General features: G+C 41.7%; 1 protein-coding gene across 1 annotated transcript in view; it reads right to left on the bottom strand.

Annotated features, from left to right (window-relative positions):
- Positions 1-27,780, bottom strand: part of LOC128995173 (calcium-binding mitochondrial carrier protein SCaMC-2-like) — a 59,084-nt gene that overhangs the window by 3,123 nt on the left and 28,181 nt on the right. The window contains exons 5-6 of the mRNA XM_054420096.1: positions 3,106-3,264; positions 225-485 (exon numbers count right to left, since the gene is read on the bottom strand). Coding sequence (XP_054276071.1) covers positions 225-485; positions 3,106-3,264 — 420 coding nt within the window. The remainder of the gene's footprint in view (positions 1-224; positions 486-3,105; positions 3,265-27,780) is intronic.

Raw genomic sequence — 27,780 nt, forward strand, 5'->3', positions numbered from 1 at the left:
TGGGTGTCCTGCAGCTATTAAGATTTTCCAAGAGCTTATGACTGATGGACTTGACTTGTTTGAAAAGTCTACATAATTGACAAAAATCAGTAATTTACACTGTCCGTACTCCGTAACTCAATTCAACTATGTCCATTTTGTTTGATATAAAACACTGGCTACAACTCCATGTGGATGGAATGTTTCTTCTATCAATAGACAACGCTAAAAGTTCAGAAACAAACCTCCAACGGGTAGATGACGGTCTGACTGAAGCCTCCGGCCACCGAGCCAGCCATGAACCTCTGGTGAATAGTCAACTCCTTGTTGTTGCTGTTGTTACGGATGAACTTCTTCACTTGCTCGTACGCCATGAACTTGAGGGCGCTCTCCGGGGCGATCTTGAGTACGTTGATACCATTTCCCCGCCACATGCTCCATGGCCCTCCCTCCATGATCATGTTCTTGATACAAGTTCTAATGCAGGTCTTCCTGGTGCCGTGTACCTACAACATTCAACTCTCAATAAACATTTATATTTTAGAATAGATTGTTTGGTTCCAAAATAACATAGTGCATGTTTTAAGGTTTTTTGGTCAAAGAATGAATTTTCTATAGAAAATAAAATGCATAGTCGTTATTGATAGATAATGTAGGACTTACGGGGCTTGAAAATAGTAATTTTTCCAAATTTTGGTACAAACGTAGGGTTTGAACCACAGGCCTGACAAATTTGAAAATTTGGCATTATATCTTATAAGTTTCTTACGAAGATAATAGTTTCATTCCAAAATTTGCAAACACTAGACAATTTTAGTTCATTCATAATATGTCATTTTCAGAGGGCAACAGGTGATTAAATATAGTAATCTTGACCGTTGTGTTGGAAAATCACCTTCTACAGTCAAACCGACCACACTACGTCCCGCTAATCTCCCTGTTAAAAGCGACAGTGGCGGCATACGCGGTGACTTCAAGATCTACTGACCTCACTGCTAGTGTCCCACCCAAACAGCCGTAAGGCAAAGATAACTGAAGGATGAGATAATAGATATGTCACAGACTACGATCAGGTCATTCAATTCAAGAAGGGTGAGCATACAATGAATTGAGAAGATTAATGTAGCTCCTATACTGACTAAGACCAGCTGTTCTTCACTTAAAAGCAGTTATTTGTCAAAAGCCCAAAGATCAAGGGAGTTTCCAGTCTATAGAAAACCTATTCAACCTTTTTGGTTCTTTAGAGATGATCCACCAAATATATCAAGTGGCATTATCAATTATCAATTCTTGAGATGGGGACGCCACCTTGATGGTTATTTTAACCCAAGAGTGAAGGATGAGTGTAGAATGGAGTGTGATGATCTGTGTACCTTTGTTACTGACTACAAACAGCTGTTTCAATAGTAATCACCAATATTAAAAGCCCGGATCAAGGACAGCTGGGTTGCACGATTAGAAGCCACTGGTGATTGGCCGTATGTGAACCTTTCCCTCCTAGAAGTCTTGTGCTCTTAACCACTAGACCAGCAACGGCCAACATAGTCATATAGCACCCAAAATACTCCATATTTCCCAAAAAGTTAATTACAGTAGACTCCCTCTTATCCGGACTCCTCGGGACCGAAGCCAGTCCGGATAATGGGGTTTCTGGTTAAACTGACGTCCCCAAAAAATCGTTAAAACGTACCGTTTGAATGCATACTGTATAAGCCAATAATGATAATTACATAAGAATACTAAAACTAGACACGTGATCACTGGTCTCAAATCTTTCCCACGAGAACAGTTGTTTCAGTACCACCCACTTTCTGCCGATCTAAACCGTTTAAACTGATCTGCTGATAAAAATTGTCCGGTTAAAGAGATGTCATTTCAGCCGAGTGTAGTCCAGTTAAACCGATGTCCAGTTAAAAGGTGTCCGGATAAGAGGGAGTCTTCTGTATATTCATTCAGTTTAAAATGAGCAAAAATGCATTACATAACCAGAGAACACAATGTCCCATTGTAATAGAATTTCTTATGTAATCTCTACAGCCTTGAAGTGGATTACCACTTAAAGTATACGACAAACTATCTATCTCAGAGGTTTCAAATGCGTATATTACAGTGGAATTGGCGATTTCATAAAATTTACAATCTTGTTTTAGGCAGATACCGTAAATAAACATTCTTGCTAAATAAACAATTTATACTAGCACCGAATATAACAAAACTTAGTAGCCGAATGATTTGTTAAATAGTGCTTGTCTAGTAGTCAAAATGTCACAAGTTTGATTTTGAGAAGCCAGTAGCTTTTTCATGGTTCAATACTTGACCAAACAGTCTTAGATCATTAAGATAATGCATGGTATTGACCAAATAAACAATACAAAGCTACACAGATTGTGTCACTACATTTTATGCTCATCTAAAATTCACAATCAGCTTAAAATACACAACAAGATGGTGATGATGTTTAAAAATAATGAAAATGTTAGCATGTTTCAGAAAGGGGGTAGAGTTCAGCTAGCTAACTTAAGAAAGTTGAAGTCTAGGATACTAATAGATACACAATCAAAAGTCACAAAAAAATCATACTGACAAAAGACTCATTTGGAGAGTCAGTTGAAGAGAAAATTGAAGAAAAAATTATTTTCATCATACTGTCTGGTCTGCAAAACAGTAGTTTTAATTTTTCTAAATCTTCCTAAAATCTTCCTTGTTTTTGGACAACTTCAAATAGGGAACAGAAAAACACATGGTAAATTATTCGGTTGGCTAACTTCAAAATTTGTTTATGGCACATTAGAAAACGCTGCTGATCAGACTATATTTTAAGTTATGTTTGTAAACAACAGAAATGTAAACATTGATGATGACTTTGCATTATGTGGCCAAATTTTGTGACGATTAGAAGGGTATTACCACAGTTTGATTATTATTTCTGGTCAACCTACTCTCTAAAAAAGACCTTTATTAGGACAAAATATCAGTATTATATTTTGTCTATTTTATTGTGTATCTACCAGCTTTTGTACCCTAAATCTCAGGTAAACTAGATTAAATGCATCCTCTTTCTAAAGAATTCTTAACTAGCCACTTGGTTTTCCTATGATAGTCATGACAATGTCAGTTATTCTGTACCTGTAGGTACACTTTAGCCCTGTCCAGGGGCGCAGTGCAGGTACGAGAGACGGCCCCCGCCACGCCACCCGCCACCAGATGCCGCCACCACATCCCCGTCGACATCTCCTTCTGTGTGAAGTCATCTGGAACGTTCAGGTCCTCTCCGATGTCCAAGTACTGCAACATAATACATTCTGGTTACAGACTTCTAAAAATACTACTCACATTCTAAATTTACTAAACCAGTAAATCTTACATTCAATATTATTATTGATTTGTACACAGTTTTCAAACAAAGTGGCATTTTGGTCACTTGAATTTGTTTTAAAAAAGGCTGATTTCTCAACATCTAGTACAATATCTTCATATTCTAAACAACTTCATCTTCCCAACATCTTTTAATCTACTACTTTGCTCACCACCAATGCTAATTTCACCAATTGTTGTTGTGAAAAATAAATTTAAACAAAAAAATGTTTCCGATAAAACTGTTTCCAATTGTTAGAACACCATTGTATTAAATTGATGTTTTATAAAAGTAAGTTTCTACTGAAGAAAGATTTTTAATTGTCACTAGTAACAACTTAAAAATGTACAAACAATGACAAAATGTAATGTGCAAGGATTGCTGAGTACCTAACTTTTTCTATTATTAAAAAATAGATTTTTCTCACTAGTATCACAAATAACTATTAAATTTGGGAAACTACATTTCTGTACCTATTGATTGTGAGATATTTGAAAGATAAACGGAGTACGTAGTATTATTGACTATTGGATACAATATTATGTCCATACATTTGGGGAATATCTTTTTATGTACATTGCTAATTTCTTTAGGCACTCACTGAGCCTTATGCTATTTTTGTTGGATTAGATCCAAACACAAACTTCCTATTAATTAGATGCTGTTTGACTAAAAATCAGTAAAGTAACTGAAAACACTAAATGTAATTCAATTTAAAAACAGATACATTGACTGTCAGCTTAAAATTTAAAAAAGCGAAAGCAACCGAATACAAGGACACTGCCTGGTTAACTATTTGAATACTAGCAGATTTCCCATTAAATCACACTTTCAACATTAATTAACAAAAACATATTACAAAACCCAATTATATATTTCAGTGATTAAATCCACTTGTTTACATCAAGTGCAATGTCGGACTCTGACCTTAACTAATCGTGTTCAATTCATTAACTTAGTGTCCAACTCTTACTGAAAGTTTTTAAAATACAATAATTTACAACGTTATAATAGTTGTCACCAAACTGTTTCTCAAATATACCTGGATGTTGTTGAATTGAACCATAGATTAAACATACTCCCTTAAAGATGTATCGCCCTTATCAGATGAAAAAAAATTAAAGGTTAGTTCCCTGCAGTATATAGTCTTGTTTTCAAAGTTATCTCATTGCCTTTAAACAATTAAACTACTCAACAAAAAAAATCTATTTGTAAACAATCAATTTTCCTCCAGTAAAACTAAAGAGTAAAGCACTTATCTTAAAATCTTCGAAAAAAATCATTTCAGTATTATCAGCACACTCTAACTTCATCAACCTCAACAAGCTTGAGATTTTACAATAAAAAAGTCTACTTAGTTTCTTAAAAGTCAATACTTGAAGAATTGAAGGATTTAGACTTTTAAAGCGTTGATAAACAACTAAATTCTGCAGCAACTTTACTTCCTATGTAAATACAGTTAATTTTCATAGCTTAGGATTGTGTTGTGAGAAATTTGAATGGCAATTGAAGTGAAACCTATATCAAGATTAATTTAAAAGCGGTTATATTTAGGGATTTAGTAAAAAGAATGGCATGTTCCTTTACACCACCATCTCTATGTTTTTGTTGTTGTTTAAATGTTATGATTATCTACAAATACTGTGCACTCTGCTAGTTTTGGTTAAGTTAGGGTGATATAAAAGCAAAACCTAAAACTTCAGCTGTGCATTTTTCACATACTTATACTGTGGTTGCCGTATAATGATAATGTCTTCAATCCTTATTTACTTAAAAAGACTACTGTCAATTGCGAATGCCAAGTTTGCACAAAACGATTAAACTTCCAACTTCCGTGACCGCTCAAACACAAACAAATCACTTACAACTACAACCTCCTCCTCCACGTCCTCCAGCTTCTCGTGTACTTTGTCGTACATCTCCTTCAGACAAGCGTACGAACACAGCTCCATGGTGCAGAAGAGCGAGGGAACCAAACCAGATCCTTGTGGCACTCCGCGAATATCGGACGCGACTGGTTAACAGCTGATTGATACGGGCTGACCTCGCCGCTTATCACTTATCACAAGGTCTTATCGGTGGCACCTCACGCCGAGAGGGTGTCTATAGTCTAGTCCGTGGATCCAGAAACGTGGGTGAACAGAAACAGACGCGCGGCGTTCTCTACGTAAACCGACTTTGAACCGTTTTTGAACTCCCGCACGCCGATGACGCCGCAACCGTTATCAAGTTGGATAATTTTTATCGAGGATTAACGCGGAAAAGGTTGTGATATGTTACGTAACATCGATCTCGAGTTTGCAGATTGTAAAGTCATACTCGAGTTTTAATAAGTTAACTATCAAACAATGAAACTCTAAAACGAAACAGACGATAAAATGACGTGGTGGATATCTAGAAGTCTATTTCAAGTAATGTTAATGAGTGTCGGGTAAGAAACTCAGAAATTTACAAGGCAAATACTATATTTAGTTTCAAATTCACTTTAAATTGTCGAAAGACGAATCTATAAAACTAAACGCACAATAAAAATGAGAAACATGGTAAAAATATAGTCGAGAGTCAAGTATAATGTTAATTAGTGGTAAAAAATTCATTTTAGGTTATATTTTAGATACTCTAAATTTTCAAACGACGAACCCGAATAACAAAACAACAAAATAAAACATACGTACACAGAATCATCACTATAAGTGTTGTCTAGAAAAACAAAGATTCACTAGAAGTGGAGAATACTAGATGGGTTTCAAAATTAACTTTAAATTTTCAAACAACAAATCTAAAACTGAATGGACATGAAAAAAGCAACACGTGATAAAAATACCAAACGAATTACTTGTACCACTGGAAAACTGTAAATATACAAGAAGAATCACCAAGCACTGTACTGATGGTATCGAACGGAGACGGACAACCGAACTATGGACCACACAGATCATCTGGCTGACAACTACTGACTACTCTAGACTAAACACACGAGGTCAATGTCAGTGGCCGTCAATTGAATGAGGAAATGTGAGGTTGACAACAGTGTTCCCCTTGCCCCACATTGTCTAATAGGCGAAACAACGCGTACAACTTCGCAGGTTGTATCTTCCCCGCCACAGCAATCCTGCAGACTAAGTGAATATTAATTCATGTGATTGGATTTCAGCTTAATATTTCCATAAAGTCATATATTTCCCCATAACATTAGATTTGACGAGTACCTAGGTTTGCTGCTACGGGGAAGGTAAAAATTGGTGTTTTCGCCAAACGTTAATAGTATAGGATTAAATGAATAAATTTGCCAAAATTTATCGGCATACATTTATAAACAAGCAAACTACAATTTTTCCTTTTCTCCATAAGAATCACATCGAAATATTAAAGTTACAGTTTTTGGCATTTTCTACGTAACGTTTAATACCACTGTCACCATTACCCGATCTAGCTGGTTGGCGAAATCATTCGAGTTTATCCAGCCAAAATATATAGATAAATATGAAAGAATGGTGTTTTTGACCTCTGGGGTCATCAAAATTAATAAGGTAAATCGGTCCCGGGTCTATATCTTACCATGCCAACTACAATAATAGCTACTTCCCTTTAGGGAAATTAGTGTTAGAATATGCCCCCCCCCTCTCCAAAAAAATAGTTGGTGTTTGCTTAATCTTTAAACAAGACTAAGACATTTGTCTTTGTGCCAGTAACGGTTTTGTAATCTTTCTGTTGATTTCAGAACGTTTTCCTGGAGTGGTTTACATTCATCGCGTCGTCTGCTTATCATTCTAAAGTGTGCTTGTTTAGTGTATTATGCGACAAATTGACTCTGAACGTATAGCAAAATTTCAAATTTTTTCATTTTATTTATTTATTTCTAATTGTGAAGGTGTTTGAACTTCAAACCCCACCCCATACATAAAATTCCACAATAGGATCCACACTCAAACACAACTCTACAGAATAACCTAACTATTTTATACTCTCCTTGACAAATTTCACACTAATAAAAACATACTTAAATCAAACTATCAGAAAGATTTTAAAACTCAATACTATGGGGGATATTCCGACTGGAACCCTACTATTCTACTAGTATTGTAACTACTGTACTTAGTTAACCTGGTGTCCTGGTGTGGAGAAATCGCACAGTGACCTGTCCATCGGTCTCACACACTAACACACAACCACACACACACAGGTTACACGTGACTGTATAATAGCATTACGCCGCTCAATCTGTCTGCAGTTGACCCAGGCTTGTCACATATGTTTTCTATATCCCAGTTTAGACTTTTTAGTCCAACCTTTACAGTCTCGTACGCTAGGCTCTCTGGAACGTTTATTACACTTACAATTGAAGCTTTGCGACAATTTATCTTAGCTGTATACGAAGCCGACGAGTAAAGTGTCCCTTCTCATACTTATGGAACAGCTGAAGAAAATTTTATAGTTCTGTACGATGTAGAGGTCGTATTTTGTTTACAATTTTCTTCTTATTATTTCAGTCATTTAAAACATCGTTTAGCCAAATAATAAGATCTAATCATAAACAATAACTCGGGGACGAGTTATATGACCAAACGGTAAAGCAAAAAGAAATTAACCCTAAAACAAAATTACGTCGACACTAGCACCCAGTGTCACCGTACATGAACTAGACCTGAAAAACTAGCTTCGAAATTTACAATGGGGTGAGAAGTCTGTGTGATACTATTCAAATATGAATTTTAAAAATTAAATAAATCGTTTACATATTTGACATTTTATAATTTAATTTGAGCACGCTGTTAACTGCTATAATTGATTTCGATTAATAAAGTTCAAATATACATGCACCACATATACAGATTAAAATAAAAATACAGTAACACGTACATTAATCTCATGAAGAGCATTACAATTCAGTTCGTTTCTCTTTAGTGTATGATTATTGACTGGGATGGTTTAAAATAGTTACCTCAATAAGTTGGAATCATTGAAATGTAGGTGTTTTATCAATAAATAAACGGACATTTACAAAAAAAAATTCTGTCGGTGAGTCAAGTGAACTATTTTATTTTATATTTTGAAATATTAAACTTGCTAGAACGTAAATATTGAAATAGAATGAATACTAAACGGTAGTGTACTTATAGTAAACAACAAAATTTGAGCATAATGAGAAACTTTAATTATGAAAATTACTTCCATTCAAAGTTTGTCTGTAATAAAAGAAAATCCCTTAAATGGCAAACTAGAGCCCTTTTACGTGCTTTATAAGCTGCAGGATGGGGTTTTATAGCCAATGTCTCAGAGCGTCCCTCCCTAGTATTTGTTTGGTGTTAACCTGCTTCAAAAATATTTACACTATTTAAACAGTAGGATAATAAAATGTAGCGATTTTATTGTTAAGGAAGTTTGTTATAATGACTTATATAATTAACGTTGCAAAAATGTATAATTTTTTCCGAAAATATAATCATAATATTGTTAAACAAATTGGAGTGAATAAAAATCCAAAAAAAGTTCCAAACATACTTTAAAGTTAATATTTTCAGAATTGTTTGTAAAATACCCCCGCCGCAGCAAACCTGCCGACTAAGCGAATTTCCATTTGTCTTAATTGATTTTCAATTAAATATATTTTAATAACATTAGGTTTAACAAGTACCTAGGTTTGCTGCTACAAGGAAATTAATAAAGTGTGTTTTTTGTAAAATATTGATAGCTTAGTACAAAATAAATAAATTTGATCAAAATACAAAATACATCCATAAACAAGCAAACTACAACATTTTACAATATTCTCCTTAAGAATAACATGGGAATTTTAAATTTACAATTTTTTTAATTTTCTCCGTTACTATTAACCGAACAAAATTACTTTTATATACTAAATTAATTGTTTTTTTAAGCTCTTTAAAAAGGTCTAAAGAGAAATTGGAAAATTTTGTGTTTTGAGGGTCAAAAGTGAGAAAAACCAATTTTTACCCCATAAAACCCCCCGTAAAGCCCCGTTCCCATGGTCCGATCATGCTGGTTCGCGAACTCATTCAAGTTTATCCCGCTTTACACCTTTAAACCAAATTTCATCAAAATCGGACAAAAATTACTCAAGTTATCGCGTTCACGGACGTATATATATATATACACGAGTATTAAAGTCTATATATATATATATATATATATATACATATATAACAGTTTGAACGAATGGTGTTTTTGGCCTCTGGGGACATCAAAATGAAAAAGTAAATCGGTCCCGGGTCTAGGTCTTACCGTGCCACCTACGGTAATAGCTACTTCCCTATAGGGAAATTCGCTAAAAAAGTAAAATAAGTGAATAGGTGAATTGCATCTACTAGTAATAAATACAAATTAATATTGAGAAGTTAATTGATCTTGTCAAATACTGCACAAACAGCGCAACGATTACTGTACTGCTTAAGAGGCGGTCGGACAGAGATTCTCGGCTGCCGACACTGGCCGTCACTTTAACATGGAGCGCATATAATAATTCCTCGTTTTCTGGTCTATCCGTGTTCCAAAAAATATTTCCCACACTCAAAACATTGTAAATGTATGTAGGATTAAGACTGTACAATATAAAAATCATAATGTTTAATTATAAGCCGGATATAAAATAAATCATTTCTTACATTTCCCATAAGGAATTGCAATACTTTCTGCTAAAATATAAAATGACTGGCACTATGAATAATTCTGGTTCAAACGCCATATTGAAGAGCATATATTCATTAGTGTATTGAGTGTGACAGATATTTATTTTTCGATGGTTAACATTAAGTTTTGTATTTTTTTGTAAACGCTTGCAAAAAAGCCTTGCTTGCCGACTGAGTACTAGTTCGACGATGTCCCGGCCGATGGCAGCACAGTCGATTGTGGACTACAGAGCACGTTTTCAAACCGCGCCAAATAAAATGCATTTAAACTGGCCACAGATCTGTTTAAATAAATAAATAACGTTATGTGGTTACATCCCTGATGTATTATAATGCCAAGGAAATGAAGATATTGAATTCACAGGAATCTAAGAATCTAATATTTTCGGACTGTGTATTTACCGTAGGTATGTATTAAAATATTACTGTCATCAGAGATAAAAGTAGTTTTACAACACCCGGTTTGATACAAACCATTCATCAATATAAAACAAGTTCCGTTAGAATAAACGTCTCTTTTGGTCATACTTAGTACGTTGATTAAGGACTTAGCTGTATAAAGATAGCTGCTGCAATTTACACGATTTGATACAAACTATTTGTCAGTAAGAAAACAAGGTCCAGTGGAACAAAAGCATTTTCTGACATACGTGGTATATACGATTAAGGTTTTCCAGGAACCAAATCCACCCTCCGGACCAGCACTGCGACGTAGCCAAGCCGGCTTCTGACTCACGGATTATCTTGGAATTGCGATGTCCCGTTTTAGGTCTATAATATTCGAGCTAAGATAAAACCCCAAGTGCCCATCCGAAATCCTTTTTATATATTAGAGGCACAGGATAAGGCAAAATCTAGAAAAAAACATCAAGAGCAAGATTGCAACTTCAAATGGCTTTGAAACGTAAAAATACGACACATAGGACCTACTGTTTTTATTTTTTATATTTTTTTTATTTAAATCGTTCCATATATCTATATAAATAAAATACAGTTTTGTCTGTAGGCCTACATTGCTTAGAATCATGCAGTTTCTGGTTACATTAGGTTTCATAGCCTAAGAAAGCCGAAACGAGTCTTATCTCAATTTCTGTCTGTCTGTCCATTCTTTCATTCTGTCAGTGACGCCAAAATGTCATTTTACGTGGCCTACTCCTAGAAAACTAGAATACCGATCAAGGTTCAAATCATTATCTGTATTTACTGGATTAGTGAGTTTCTTTGGCTATAAAAACATGGCCCCGCTTCTTTGAAAACAAAATAACAAACCATCAAAAACCCAATTTTGTTCGATTTTTGTCAAATTTTCTTCCAATGTTTACTATTAAATTTTATGAAATAACGATCAGCTATTTGGATTAGTTCTCACTTCTAGCTGTCACATATGATATGTTTACATTAAATACTGTTTACAAATACCGCAACCATTTCCGATCAAGTTTTGTAAGCACATCCAAACCAAGTGGGATTAAAAACGTTGTGCCTTACTTAGCCGGTTTAATTAATCGCAAGTACAACGATTGTTCTTGAGTTTTGATAACCGGGGAAAAGGCCGTGAATCAGTGTTGTATAGTGCTCAGTGCTGGGAATATACCGATCATCGTTTAGAGATTACGTAATCTTTCAAATAAGAACCCTTTGTTTGGATAAGGGTTTTTTCTTCAAACTGTCATTAATATGTTAACATTAAAAGCTGCTTACAAATAATGCTATTAATGGGAAATAACTTTGATTTTCGAAAAAAAAATCCAAAACCAAGGTAGATTAATAACTTCGATACTGTTTGAATAGGTGAAACATGTTGTGAGTTCTACTTACTACAATTGAACTGTTGACGTACGTAAAGGTGCGTACCTCATATTAGTCTAATTAAACAGTTCAGGGGCTACATCATGAATTTTAATTTTACTTCGATACTGATACCAAGATACCACATCAAGTGAAAGATTTTTTGGACAAACCATAATGAATTTTTAAAGCGTTACGTTGTCAACGTATCAATGTTTTGTGGACTGTGTATTTATTTACTTATTTATATATTTGCCAACGGATGTACACCAATTTTACAGTATGATTAGGATTAGGCCTAAATACGATTATCATAAAACTTGATGACACTATAACAACTTTTAAATAAATATCCCCTAATTCAATTCTGTATTTTTGTGAGTATGTCTGTTGATAACGCATTAATGTCCTTAATTCTCAGTGTTTCGTGGAAAAGACAAGAGCACCTTTGTAAATGAAAATTTCAACCTGAATAAAGTGTGCAGTAGTGAGGTTGATGTAGTATGTAACTATTTTAAACCAGTGTGAAAGGTGAATTTCAATTACAGGCCTACGTAGGGCTATGCCTCATAGATCTAAAAGAAATTCCTTCTATCATTAGATATAAAATATGGACTAAGACGATCAGGTGACATTATATTGCGAAGCATTCGTATATTCAGTCTTTTGTAAACCATGTTCAGTATTTTTCATAGGTATTTTAATGTAGTTTAATTAGGGACAATATTTGTAGTTTTTTATATAGGTTTGAGCATATACTTTAAAGGTTTTATTTATGCTATTTTAATGTATTATACATTTTTTTAACGTTCAACACGAGAAATTGGGAAATTTTGTGTTTAGTTAGAGGGTCAAAAATTTAGAAAAAACAATTTTTACCCGATAAAACCCCGTTCCCATGGTCCGATCATGCTGGTTCGCGAACTCATTCAAGTTTATCCCGCCTCACACCTTCAAACAAAGTTTCATCAAAATCGGACAAAAATTACTCAAGTTATCGTGTTCACGGACACACATATATATACAAATTTGAACGAATGGTGTTTTTGGCCTCTGGGGACATCAAAATGAAAAAGTAAATCGGTTCCGGGCGTAGGTCTTACCATGCCACTTACGGTAATAGCTACCTCATTACAGGGAAATTCGATAAAATGTATGGGATAGGCCAAGTAGTTACATTATTTAGCCCAGTAGCACTAGTATATTATTTATAATTGAATACATTATCATGTATTTTGATAAGTGTATAAATCAAAATGTCTTACTGAAAGTGCTATTTGTATCTCCAAAACATTTTTTGTGTGGAAAATGAGCATATTGTGCGGTGACGAACTGAGACCTGCTCCGGCACGTAATCGCTGAGACGCAAAGGGTGGGTGAGCGAAGGTAGCAAACCAGTGAAAGTGAAACATGCGGTGGGACAATAGACAAGGGCTAGGACACAGGCTGAGGGTAGTCGAGTTGATGCTTTCAAGTTTCTAGGTAGACAGGGTTTCTAACACAGGGTTGTCAACCATCTCAGATCCCGTTATGCGACAGCCACGAAACTGGTGGCCAAGGGTGGTACTATTACAAAAGTCTGTTTTGGGAGGACTGTGTTGTTGCTCGTGACGCCTGCAAAATATGGGATACGGGGCTCTATCCGACCGCCTCTTAAAGTGTGACAATCACTGTATACACGAGAGTATCTGAATTGCATCTAACAAATTGAAGGCGCTAGAAGACTGATATGGAAAACACGGCTACGGGTTGGAAATACATTACTATCTTGTGCTACTCAAACTGTCAAATTGAGAGAATCAACAAACAGAACACATGATATGACACAGTTTAAACATACTAGATCGTAGAGACGGATTTAGCATACTAGAGGATGACCTGGGGTAAAATCTTAAGCATGTTTCTATCCGATATGTAAAATTCGCTATGGAGTAATTTTTTTTAAATTTCACAAAGCGTAAAAATATTTGAAAACAATGGATTGCCATCTTGTAAAAGCACTCAAACGTAACTGAACGTGAAAACCACATTAAAAAATGTTCCAGATTTAACAAAATTGTATGAAAAGTCGACTGTGTATTCCAAAGTCAGTGACCACAGTACTTTATCATTTACGATTCAACAATTGAAAACTGTACAATCATTACCAATACTGATATAGATAAATTCTGCTCAAATGGGACATTAAAAATGTAAGTAGTAAAACTGATAAAATCTCAAATTATTGTTAGATATATTGCATTTTCAATGTTACAAGTTAAATCACTAAAATCACAAGCATTTAAGTTACTTTTAGTTAGGTTCAAATTTCGACTTACCTACCTAGACCACAAAGAAGCAAGACAGGAGAAGTTCCTTTAAATTCTAACGTTTGTTAAATTAACAAATAACTAGGCCTATACATTTTGAGATAACTCGTTAACAACGTTTTATTCTGCGTAACCAACAAAAAACCGCATCAAACACATCTTCAATATTAGAAATCAACGTGTGTACACAAAACACAGATCGTACCTACGTTTGTCTGTGTGTCTGTCTGTCTGTCGCACGTCACACTCACACAGACACACACACACCAAGTGTGCAATGTGTGATAAATCCGTCACGGCAGAGGCCAATGCCATCTGACGTCACAGTTTGACTCTTCACCAGACGTCTATCGCGGCTGACTATCATATAGTATGATTAAGCGACGATAATCAACGCCCAAGATGTTTGGTAAAACAACGTGTTTTGCCAAGTTTTCATAACGTTCTTGGAACTAATCTTTACGCGACATGTTTAAAGATGTTTTTGTTAGTGATAACACTTGCATTTTTGAATTTGATGGTGTTTCGACACAACCTCTATTACGGAACGTTTGACTAGCATGCATAGAAGTTGCATGTTGGATGTGTAGCATGACAACGGGGATCGAAGTCTTACCTCAACACGGAGAGCAAGGTAATAGTCCACATCTAGTTGATCCATCGTGTAACAGGTACTGGGACGTTACGTTACTGGAACGAGGCGATGCTTGCGTCACGCTGGAACTGATACGCTGCTGGTTCACTAACACCTATATCGGAACGTTACAACAATGGTTGCAGTGCACAACTGGTACACCGAGACACTGATACCACCGGCTCGTAGGTATACTGATAACGCATCACTACAGAAAAGTAACAGGTACTGAAACCAGTTACAAACACTTTATAAAACTAGTATATCACAAAGATTGCACAGCACCACTTTAGACGCGCACGCACGACTTGTAGGTAATGTATATTAAACACCTAATAAAAAAAAATACATATTTAAACCGGTTACTGGAACTGTTAATTGACTGACACAAATATTATTTGATACAAACCACTGCTTCCGAGCACACTTAAATATATTTTAAGTACATAGACACAAAACTGACGTTAACAAATGCAAAACTGGCTAAGCCACTGAAGTGTTCACTGATTCTACGAAATAACTGAGCCAATCACTATACGAAACCAACCGTGACACCACGGAGCGACTCACAGATGCAACTGCTCCAATCACTAATATATTTGGCAGTAGTGACAACGCGGTCATGAATGAACTCCTGTTGTAACCACAAGATCGCACACGGTCACGGGCCCACTACCAAGAGCATACTGAGGATAATGTCACTAACCACCAACCACTGTTATCTCGTTGGCACTAACGGAAAGTAACAGTGACAACAGTCCTGAATGAACTATTGCACCCTAGATAGCACACGGGACACAACCAACACCCTACTGAGGATATGTAACTAACCAACCACTGTTATCTCGTTGGCACTAACGGAAAGTAACAGTGACAACAGTCCTGAATGAACTATTGCACCCTAGATAGCACACGGGACACTACCAACAGCCTACTGGGCCCAATCCAACTGTCCCGTACTTGACTTTGTTCTCTAGGTTACATTTGCATTATCGACCCGACTTCAACTAGATTTAAAGTTCTGCTTACTGTCTACCGCTGAACGGCGACATATTAGTGTTTGTGTCCCGACTTGTTCCAAGTTTAGTTCTACAATTGACCTAGTTGTTGATAAAAACCATTTCAAAAATATAAGGAATTCAAATTTGAATTTTTCTTGGAAGAAACCACTAAGATTTAATGATAATCATTTATTACAGGTACTTATTTGGTTTCTTAACAAAATATATATTATTAAATATTTATCATGTTAAAAAAATGGTACTCGAGTTCTGTTTTGTGCAGCAACTGGAGTGTTGCTTTACATACTCATTCAAATACTTTGTATTTTTCCGTGTTAATATATGATTTTTTTTTTTAGAAATACGACCAGTAAATAAAAGAATTAATTATGATCATGGTGGAAGAAAAATACATAGGTGTGCTATTCCCGTATATATTTGTTTTGATTTAATTGTTATTGTTTTTATAATTTTTCTAAATGGTAAAATGGTGTTTGCAATCTGAGTGACGTCAGCCTATGTCAGGAATAGCGCACCCGTATTTTCCTTTCACCATTAATTTTATATTAATAGCGGAAAAAATATTTTTATTGAATTATAATTTTCACAAAAAATAATTTCAAAATCCCACATTTATTCAGGTGTAAGAAACCAAGTGTCCGATCAGCTGATCGATGAAATCTGATAAGTGAACTAATCAGATGAGATAAGCCGGCTGAGCCGCTGTGAGTCAGCTGATGGGACAGAAATAACGCGGGAGAAGCCTCAGAAAGCGCGGGTCGCGACGACGACCGATTGACTACTGATGTGGGCTTCAGTCCGAACTGTGCAGGGTCGGTCCAAGTACTGTACACAGCGTGATATACACGTGATCAGACTGTGATTGTGTGTGTGGGTGATCAATAAACAAATAATTAAACAATTCATTGTCCAATGTCAAATTAAAACTCTTCCGTTCTAGTAGAAATTATCTCTTAATTCAAAGATCAGCGATCTTTTAATTTAACGATTATATTTAACGATTAATTTAACGATCAGTTTAAATTCAACTCTCAATTTTAAAATTGTATGTTTTTCAAATAAAATCGCAACGGTTTGGTATTTATTACCTACAACTTAAAGGAATCTATTGATAAAATTGGTACTATTCACCATAATTAGTGTATTATGTTGGTAAAAGATTAAGGGTTTTTATGTTTTGTATTTTAATCCCTTTGGAATTTCATAAAGCTTCTTCATATACTCAGTTGTGGAAAATAGTTTTCTTTTGCTAAACTATATTTTGGAAGATAATAAAAATAAAGTAATTTGTTCTTAAAGTTTACAGTTTGAATTTTGAATAATCTTTGATGGCTGGATGAACTATATGCCATTACTTTTCTATGCTGCACGTAGACTTGTTAAATTTGTACATCTGAAATCTATCTTGATGCAAGTTTCGTGTAGATCTACGATTTGAGACTATTTACACTTGCAAAATGTAAATCAAAAACAGGAAGTTTGAAGAGGTTGAGATTATTTTAAAGTTGGTGGAATAACACAATTAACGTGTTTTGTATTGGTAGTGGTAACCATCAACAGTCATTCTATATACACCAGAGAGCCCCGGTCCCCGTAACATCCAGTCCAGTACACCCCCATCCACCCATCCCCTGAATCACTCTTACGCTCTGGGGAGTCAAACGGCACTCAGGCCTACCTGACGGGTTTGACAGTTTATAATCCCCACGGCAAAGAATATTACGGCACTCGCTCCGTTTCCCCATACACCAGGCGGAAAGTACCTTCAAATTTCATGTACTGAGAATCAACGCTAATACAACATTAGCTATGCAGGCCCGCGGCGGTGTCAGCCAGTATCTATCAGCTGGTAGCTGGTGTGAACCAACCGCTATTATCACCTTTGCCCCACAATCAGCTGTTGTCCACGGGGTCAGCGATACTTCGTTATCACTGTTATCGGCTCTCAGCTGTGTCATGTTTAACACCCCCTCCCCTCCCACTGCAAAACCACGCAGTTGACTCATCATGCCGTACTTTCCATTGTTCTAGGTGATATTGGGGTCTAGCTTAAGTGATTGGAAATACAATACAATCGTATTTTTGATTCCTGGCGGAATTAATTTTGTTTAAACTAAAACCAAATGACTAAAATTACTAAAATGCTAACTAAATAATACGAAAAAGTTATCACAAGAAAATATTTCTGTAATGTTTGTCAGAAAAAGGTATTCAATATTTCTTCAATGAACTTATTTGTTTCTTTCACCACCATTAGAACTTTTACGTGTTTTATGGGAACGGTACAAAACCGTGTTTTGTTAAAAAGTCGACCTGAAGGTAGATAGCATTGATATACTCTGTACACTACCAGGGGACGCCTGGGAATTGGCCAATGGTATAAAGCACGGACCAGCCCCAGATAGACGAAAGGGTTTGAGACAGGTTATATCATACATACCATAATTGATATACTACTGGCAAATAATGGCATCTGTGACTGCAATCAATCCTTCCAGATTGAGCCGGCAAACCTTAAGATTTTATGACGGGGAGTCTTAATAACTCGGCGAAAATCAAGTCTTAAAATTATTATACGAAATTAAATAACCGCAGAGCTTAAATTCACTTTTTGGAACGATTTTAATTCTTCTGACCTGATTTAGCACTATTACGTCATATACTTGTAAAGAAGTGTTTTTAACTCCCAAGAGAATTTTTGAGGTTAAAGATACAAAGGTACTCGGAGACATCGAAATGACTCCAATGGAGGGGAGAAACGCTCCGATGGGGTGGTAAGGTACTCACCCCCACCTCTTGGGTACCATTCGGCGGGTACTTAACCAGGGTGTTTGGCACCGAGAAGTCAGTTGGGCCTTCGGGCCCGACCCCGCCGGATGGGCGTGCTGAGCCACCGGTGTGGGGCCTGATGGGCGTGTTGAGCCCCGGGCACCGTCGGACGGGCGTGTTGAGCCCCCGACACCCTCGCATGGGCGTGTTGAGCCCGCGAGACACCTGATGGGCGTGCTGAGCCCCGGGTACGCTGGACGGGCGTGTTGAGCCCCCGGCACCGTCGGACGGGCGTGTTGAGCCCCCGACACCCTCGCATGGGCGTGTTGAGCCCGCGAGACACCTGATGGGCGTGCTGAGCCCCGGGTACGCTGGAAAGGCGTGTTGAGCCCCCGGCACCGTCGGACGGGCGTGTTGAGCCCCCGACACCCTCGCATGGGCGTGTTGAGCCCGCGAGACACCTGATGGGCGTGCTGAGCCACAGGTACGCTGGACGGGCGTGTTGAGCCCCCGGCACCGTCGGACGGGCGTGTTGAGCCCCCGACACCCTCGCATGGGCGTGTTGAGCCCGCGAGTTACCTGACGGGCGTGTTGAGCCACAGGTACGCTGGATGGGCGTGTTGAGCCCCCGGCACCGTCGGACGGGCGTGTTGAGCCCCCGACACCCTCGCATGGGCGTGTTGAGCCCGCGAGTTACCTGACGGGCGTGCTGAGCCACGGGTACGCTGGACGGGCGTGTTGAGCCCCCGGCACCGTCGGACGGGCGTGTTGAGCCCCCGGCACCCTCGCATGGGCGTGTTGAGCCCGCGAGACACCTGATGGGCGTGCTGAGCCACAGGTACGCTGGACGGGCGTGTTGAGCCCCCGGCACCGTCGGACGGGCGTGTTGAGCCCCCGGCACCCTCGCATGGGCGTGTTGAGCCCGCGAGTTACCTGATGGGCGTGCTGAGCCCCGGGTACGCTGGACGGGCGTGTTGAGCCCCCGGCACCGTCGGACGGGCGTGTTGAGCCCCCGGCACCCTCGCATGGGCGTGTTGAGCCCGCGAGTTACCTGATGGGCGTGTTGAGCCACAGGTACGCTGGACGGGCGTGTTGAGCCCCCGGCACCGTCGGACGGGCGTGTTGAGCCCCCGACACCCTCGCATGGGCGTGTTGAGCCCGCGAGACACCTGATGGGCGTGCTGAGCCACAGGTACGCTGGACGGGCGTGTTGAGCCCCGGGCACCGTCGGACGGGCGTGTTGAGCCCCCGACACCTTCGCATGGGCGTGTTGAGCCCGCGAAACACCTGATGGGCGTGCTGAGCCACAGGTACGCTGGACGGGCGTGTTGAGCCCCCGGCACCGTCGGACGGGCGTGTTGAGCCCCCGGCACCCTCGCATGGGCGTGTTGAGCCCGCAAAACACCTGATGGGCGTGCTGAGCCACAGGTACGCTGGACGGGCGTGTTGAGCCCCCGCACCGTCGGACGGGCGTGTTGAGCCCCCGGCACCCTCGCATGGGCGTGTTGAGCCCGCGAGTTACCTGATGGGCGTGTTCTGATGGGCGTGTTCTGATGGGCGTGCTGAGCCCCGGGTACGCTGGACGGGCGTGTTGAGCCCCCGGCACTGTCGGACGGGCGTGTTGAGCCCCCGGCACCCTCGCATGGGCGTGTTGAGCCCTCGAGTTACCTGATGGGCGTGTTGAGCCACAGGTACGCTGGACGGGCGTGTTGAGCCCCCGGCACCGTCGGACGGGCGTGTTGAGCCCCCGGCACCCTCGCATGGGCGTGTTGAGCCCGCGAGACACCTGATGGGCGTGTTGAGCCACGGGTACGCTGGACGGGCGTGTTGAGCCCCCGGCACCGTCGGACGGGCGTGTTGAGCCCCCGGCACCCTCGCATGGGCGTGTTGAGCCCGCGAGTTACCTGATGGGCGTGTTGAGCCACGGGTACCGCTGGATGGGCGTGTTGAGCCACCAGCACCGTCGGATGGGCGTGTTGAGCCCCCGACACCCCGCATGGGCGTGTTGAGCCCGCGGGACACCTGATGGGCGTGTTGAGCCACGGGTACCGCTGGACGGGCGTGTTGAGCCACCAGCACTGTCGGACGGGCGTGTTGAGCCACCGACACCCTCGCATGGGCGTGTTGAGCCCGCGGGTCCGTAGTCGTAGGTGGAGGGGAGGACTCATGTAGTCCCCCACCACCTTTAAAGCATATACATAGGTATACGCTAAGTGTTGAAGGAGTTTACGTCGGACTGCAGACCGAGTAGACTGCCTAGAGAGTGCTAACTTCTGAGCAAGTGACGCCAGAACCTTCTCCAGTGGAGAGCAGTAGCACATTAAACCGGCCAAGCTTGACTTCTGTGCTTGGAAAGCCAGAACCGTCTCCAGTGGAGAGCAGCAGCTAGGGGACCGAGGATTCCGGGGTGAAGGTGCCAATGATCTAGACCGCGGACCCACACGGATATCTTTTAGGAGTGTCGTAGACCACCGGGCCAGTAAGGGCGCAAGCAAGACTTGATCCAACCTCTGCCCAACCCCTGAATACGAGCCCGGAGACACTGCCTGGTAGGAGGACTACGGACCCAGGATCAAGACTGTATATAATATTGTATATATAAACATATGTGGTAGGATAAGGATATCAGGGAATAAAATGGAAGTTTGAGATACCCAGAGTCTTTCACTTATCGACCCTTACCACCCTTGATAAGGCCTAGTGCTCTGGAGGAAACTTCCTCACAAGATTTTGGCGCCCGAACAGGGACTAAAGTGAAGACTTTAGTGAAATTGTGAAAAGGGTAAGAACGACCCGGACACTGTAAATATTGTAAATAATACTCCGTTATTGAAGAATAGAAAAATGCCGTCTGACAGTGAATCGGACAACGGAAGCATAGTCGAGGAAGAAAAGAGGAACCCGAGGACAGGTTGGACATATACCCTCAAGAATGCGGAATTAGTCGAGGAGTTAAGGAAATTTGGACTTCAGTCTTCAGGAACAGTGAGAGCTGATCGTCGTTTGTTTAGCAGTTTCATCAGAGGAGAATACAGACCAGCGTTAGCTACCCCACCACCAGGATCTTCTAGAGAGACTACAGAAATGAAATCACCAACCAAAGAAGATTCCAAAATGGTGAGTCACAAATATTTAGAAAATATTAATGTATGCAATACAGTCCGAAAGTGGAACCTTTTCTTCGATGGGGATAAGGATGTAGTTCTCTTTTTGGAACAAGTTAATGAAATGAGGGAAGCCTACAATATTGATGAAGACCAATTATTACCTGCTCTCCCAGAGTTGCTCAAAGGAAAGGCGCTTCTCTGGTACCGGAACTACAAGTCGTATTGGAACACTTGGGGTGAATTTCTCGTCCATCTAGAAAATCAATTTCTGCCCCAGCGTTACAGGGAAAAACTGGACTCCGAAATAAGAGCTCGTACTCAAGGTCAAAACGAACTATTTAGTGACTACGCAATCAGTGTTCAAACCCTGATGCGGCGACATGGAAAGTATTCTTCTGAGCAACAATTTAATCAGATTTACGAAAACATGCTCCCAGAGTATAAGCTATATGGTCTCGGATGGGACATAAAAACTATGGAGGAACTAATGACAGCTGCAAAGGAGTACGAGTTCATCAAACAATCAGCCAACAATTTTCGCCCTCCCATGAACGCTGCACAATCCATGTATCCGGACATAGCATATAAGAGTAGAGAAAAACACCCATGGCCCACGAGCAGTCGACCTCAAAAACAGAGTGATGAGTACCGTCCTCAAAGTTATGAGCACAGAGACAACCGCCATGGCTATGGACAACGAGATTCAAGGCTTAGGTGCTATAATTGCGATAAGCCAGGTCACTTATTCAGGGATTGTCATCTCCCTAAGAAACCGTCCTCGTGTAGGTTTTTGTGAAGCCGAGGGTAGATCAGGGAACTGTAGCTGTTCTAAAGGAATAAACTACAGAAGAGATCCAGAGAGACAAGGGCCACCCAGTCCTCGACAGTAGGTAATATGAGAGACCAGTCACGCAGAAGGATATTTTATTTGTATTTTGATCCGTTTAAAAACTAAGAGACAGTTTTAAGTTTTGTTAGAAGAATCTTCATTTCGTTTAAAAAGTTAGTTACTTCAGTGTTAGTTTTTATTTTTGTGGACACTTTTTGGAAACTGGCTAATGCCGAAGAATTTTTTTTTAGATAGATGGTCTTTTGAAAAATTAAATTTTCATTACGACAGTGTGATGGAAAAAGGAAAGATGGAATTTTTTTTCCTCGTTGGGAAGAAAAGGGAGAGTGTAAAGAAGTGTTTTTAACTCCCAAGAGAATTTTTGAGGTTAAAGATACAAAGGTACTCGGAGACATCGAAATGACTCCAATGGAGGGGAGAAACGCTCCGATGGGGTGGTAAGGTACTCACCCCCACCTCTTGGGTACCATTCGGCGGGTACTTAACCAGGGTGTTTGGCACCGAGAAGTCAGTTGGGCCTTCGGGCCCGACCCCGCCGGATGGGCGTGCTGAGCCACCGGTGTGGGGCCTGATGGGCGTGTTGAGCCCCGGGCACCGTCGGACGGGCGTGTTGAGCCCCCGACACCCTCGCATGGGCGTGTTGAGCCCGCGAGACACCTGATGGGCGTGCTGAGCCCCGGGTACGCTGGACGGGCGTGTTGAGCCCCCGGCACCGTCGGACGGGCGTGTTGAGCCCCCGACACCCTCGCATGGGCGTGTTGAGCCCGCGAGACACCTGATGGGCGTGCTGAGCCCCGGGTACGCTGGAAAGGCGTGTTGAGCCCCCGGCACCGTCGGACGGGCGTGTTGAGCCCCCGACACCCTCGCATGGGCGTGTTGAGCCCGCGAGACACCTGATGGGCGTGCTGAGCCACAGGTACGCTGGACGGGCGTGTTGAGCCCCCGGCACCGTCGGACGGGCGTGTTGAGCCCCCGACACCCTCGCATGGGCGTGTTGAGCCCGCGAGTTACCTGACGGGCGTGTTGAGCCACAGGTACGCTGGACGGGCGTGTTGAGCCCCCGGCACCGTCGGACGGGCGTGTTGAGCCCCCGACACCCTCGCATGGGCGTGTTGAGCCCGCGAGTTACCTGACGGGCGTGCTGAGCCACGGGTACGCTGGACGGGCGTGTTGAGCCCCCGGCACCGTCGGACGGGCGTGTTGAGCCCCCGGCACCCTCGCATGGGCGTGTTGAGCCCGCGAGACACCTGATGGGCGTGCTGAGCCACAGGTACGCTGGACGGGCGTGTTGAGCCCCCGGCACCGTCGGACGGGCGTGTTGAGCCCCCGGCACCCTCGCATGGGCGTGTTGAGCCCGCGAGTTACCTGATGGGCGTGCTGAGCCCCGGGTACGCTGGACGGGCGTGTTGAGCCCCCGGCACCGTCGGACGGGCGTGTTGAGCCCCCGGCACCCTCGCATGGGCGTGTTGAGCCCGCGAGTTACCTGATGGGCGTGTTGAGCCACAGGTACGCTGGACGGGCGTGTTGAGCCCCCGGCACCGTCGGACGGGCGTGTTGAGCCCCCGACACCCTCGCATGGGCGTGTTGAGCCCGCGAGACACCTGATGGGCGTGCTGAGCCACAGGTACGCTGGACGGGCGTGTTGAGCCCCGGGCACCGTCGGACGGGCGTGTTGAGCCCCCGACACCTTCGCATGGGCGTGTTGAGCCCGCGAAACACCTGATGGGCGTGCTGAGCCACAGGTACGCTGGACGGGCGTGTTGAGCCCCCGGCACCGTCGGACGGGCGTGTTGAGCCCCCGGCACCCTCGCATGGGCGTGTTGAGCCCGCAAAACACCTGATGGGCGTGCTGAGCCACAGGTACGCTGGACGGGCGTGTTGAACCCCCGCACCGTCGGACGGGCGTGTTGAGCCCCCGGCACCCTCGCATGGGCGTGTTGAGCCCGCGAGTTACCTGATGGGCGTGTTCTGATGGGCGTGTTCTGATGGGCGTGCTGAGCCCCGGGTACGCTGGACGGGCGTGTTGAGCCCCCGGCACCGTCGGACGGGCGTGTTGAGCCCCCGGCACCCTCGCATGGGCGTGTTGAGCCCGCGAGACACCTGATGGGCGTGTTGAGCCACGGGTACGCTGGACGGGCGTGTTGAGCCCCCGGCACCGTCGGACGGGCGTGTTGAGCCCCCGGCACCCTCGCATGGGCGTGTTGAGCCCGCGAGTTACCTGATGGGCGTGTTGAGCCACGGGTACCGCTGGATGGGCGTGTTGAGCCACCAGCACCGTCGGATGGGCGTGTTGAGCCCCCGACACCCCGCATGGGCGTGTTGAGCCCGCGGGACACCTGATGGGCGTGTTGAGCCACGGGTACCGCTGGACGGGCGTGTTGAGCCACCAGCACTGTCGGACGGGCGTGTTGAGCCACCGACACCCTCGCATGGGCGTGTTGAGCCCGCGGGTCCGTAGTCGTAGGTGGAGGGGAGGACTCATGTAGTCCCCCACCACCTTTAAAGCATATACATAGGTATACGCTAAGTGTTGAAGGAGTTTACGTCGGACTGCAGACCGAGTAGACTGCCTAGAGAGTGCTAACTTCTGAGCAAGTGACGCCAGAACCTTCTCCAGTGGAGAGCAGTAGCACATTAAACCGGCCAAGCTTGACTTCTGTGCTTGGAAAGCCAGAACCGTCTCCAGTGGAGAGCAGCAGCTAGGGGACCGAGGATTCCGGGGTGAAGGTGCCAATGATCTAGACCGCGGACCCACACGGATATCTTTTAGGAGTGTCGTAGACCACCGGGCCAGTAAGGGCGCAAGCAAGACTTGATCCAACCTCTGCCCAACCCCTGAATACGAGCCCGGAGACACTGCCTGGTAGGAGGACTACGGACCCAGGATCAAGACTGTATATAATATTGTATATATAAACATATGTGGTAGGATAAGGATATCAGGGAATAAAATGGAAGTTTGAGATACCCAGAGTCTTTCACTTATCGACCCTTACCACCCTTGATAAGGCCTAGTGCTCTGGAGGAAACTTCCTCACATACTATTCGCAACATTGGTTTTTACAAAATCAACAAAAACCTCCGGTACATAAATACCTATTTTATTGTTACGAGAGTTTTGTGACTTGTGACGCATTTTGTCACCGAAGGGATAGCGTTAGAAATTTAGCGATTTTCCAATATTTAAGTTCATATTGAGACTTAATACCTCAAAATTATATGGTAAACGCAATCGTATAGGATATCTCGAAGTAACTCCAATATTTCATTCAAAATTTTCGAAATAAAATAAATACTTGCCAACACCGAGCGGGCCGAGTGATGTTATGGTTTCAGTCTATATACGGTACCTGCCACTAAATATCGATATTGGACTACTTCACCGATATTGCTTCTATATTTAGACTGTTTGATAAAAATGTCATCCAACTAGACGAGCCAACGTAATCGATCACAACGAGTTGGCTCGTTATTAATCGCTCCCTCAATAACTCATTTATTTGACATAAGTCACTGGTACAATGGGAGGCGGACACTCAGTCCCGCAGGTACTGGAGATTTGCTTTTGTTGCTCCGAGGATTGACAGTCCTAGCACTATAGACTGTATGGTGGAACCTGCCTTCCGGCCCTCAGTCTACTTAGGATTAGACCGGGCCTTGAATCATTGGTCAGTCCCCAAGTGGGTCAGAAGACATATTCCATCCCACAGACTATGAGGGATCGGAGTGGGTCTGACTGTCCCAGCGTTTGCCTAGGACTGGTTGTCCAACTCTTGAAAATTTATAAAAAACATGTCAGGTTATCAGTTAAAACGTCAATCAAGGATTTTGTTTTGGTACATTTACATCAGATCTTGACGCTTTATATACGTAAACACTCTACATCGAACTGCTGATTGAAACGTCACAATCAAGGTATTTGTTAAGCAAGCTATCTTTTATCTCAACGTACTTGTGCACATGCAGAAACACACTTCCAATCTAGTCCAATTGTTGACAAACAGCTGATGTAATAACATCTGATACCAGCCATAGATAAGTATTGTTATTAAATGTTTATGGTAACAGCTGATGAACCTGAAGTCTGTAACAGCTGATGCCAGTAATATAAGAAATCAGTAACAACTGAAGACGTTAACAGCTGATGACAGTAACAGCTGATGACCTAGTGGACAACACATGATTGTCGGCTGACTTTGACACCTATACGGGTGATAATTGCCTGTCGCACCTCCACCACTGAGTATTAAGAGAAAGAATAACGACTATGTGTTGGCGTTTGCTATACTGTTAATCTAGTTTACTGGCAGCAAAAAGTCAGAGAAATTGAAACGTAGAGACGAATACGACATTGTAACAGCTACAGTTTAATTAAAAATTACTTCGTGCTATTTAGACTGTATTTTACAGGTACGCTGGCACCCCAAAGTTAGAAAAATTCAAGCGTAGTGTAACGTAAATGAAATGCACCACCACGAGGCCGCTGTCACCTCTTATCACATAATTTTCATATATTCAGAAGGTGATAAGCACGTGTAAACCTTGAGCTGCGTAACTCTGCAGGGATTCCCCTTCGCTGAACAAGACGTCAGACCTTTAAACGAGGTTTTAACTCCGAAAAGAAGACAATTACCCAAAGCAGTTGTAAAGTTGAGGGAATCTTGATAGAAAAATCTAGAACTCCTAGGCGAACCAGTGCCTAGATTACGAAAACTGTATTCGGGAATTTTACAGATCCGTTGCACTAAGTCAGTTTGGTAAAATAAAGGATTGTCTAAGTTTCAGGAAACGATATATTCGCTGTTAGATTAGGTCAAAAACTTTCAAAATCGAAAATCAAAGGCATACTCTGATACGGTATATGCATTTTAAGTATATGAAAGTTTCACATTGGTTTTTATGTTAACTATTTATGTTTGTGCTATTTCAACAAATTTAAAATGATATGAACTACATCAAATAATATGTGTATGGACTATTTTGCATTTCCACATTTGTATAACTAAAGGGTAAAGGGCACTAAAATTCGAAAAGTTAGTTAAGCCGATTAAGTAAACATCAGTAAATTCCAAATTGATATCAAACACAATTAAACACCAGAATTTACAATTGGATGAGAATTCTAATAACAGTCTACAGTAAATGGTTCCTCTCACTTGCATTAAGAAATATAAATTAAGAGTGTAGGCTACTTAAAATGTGCAAATTTACCGACACAACTCCTGATTTTTGACTTTACAGTACCTAATACAGAGCGTAAATCTAAATAACCTCTTAAACACCGCGAAGAAAAAATGTTATGTTTTTGTACTTTTAAAAT

Source organism: Macrosteles quadrilineatus, unplaced genomic scaffold (genome assembly GCF_028750875.1).
Source record: "Macrosteles quadrilineatus isolate MER2022 unplaced genomic scaffold, UCM_ALF_1.0 Scaffold_5__1_contigs__length_97177068, whole genome shotgun sequence".
NCBI classification, from domain to species: Eukaryota; Metazoa; Arthropoda; class Insecta; order Hemiptera; family Cicadellidae; genus Macrosteles; species Macrosteles quadrilineatus.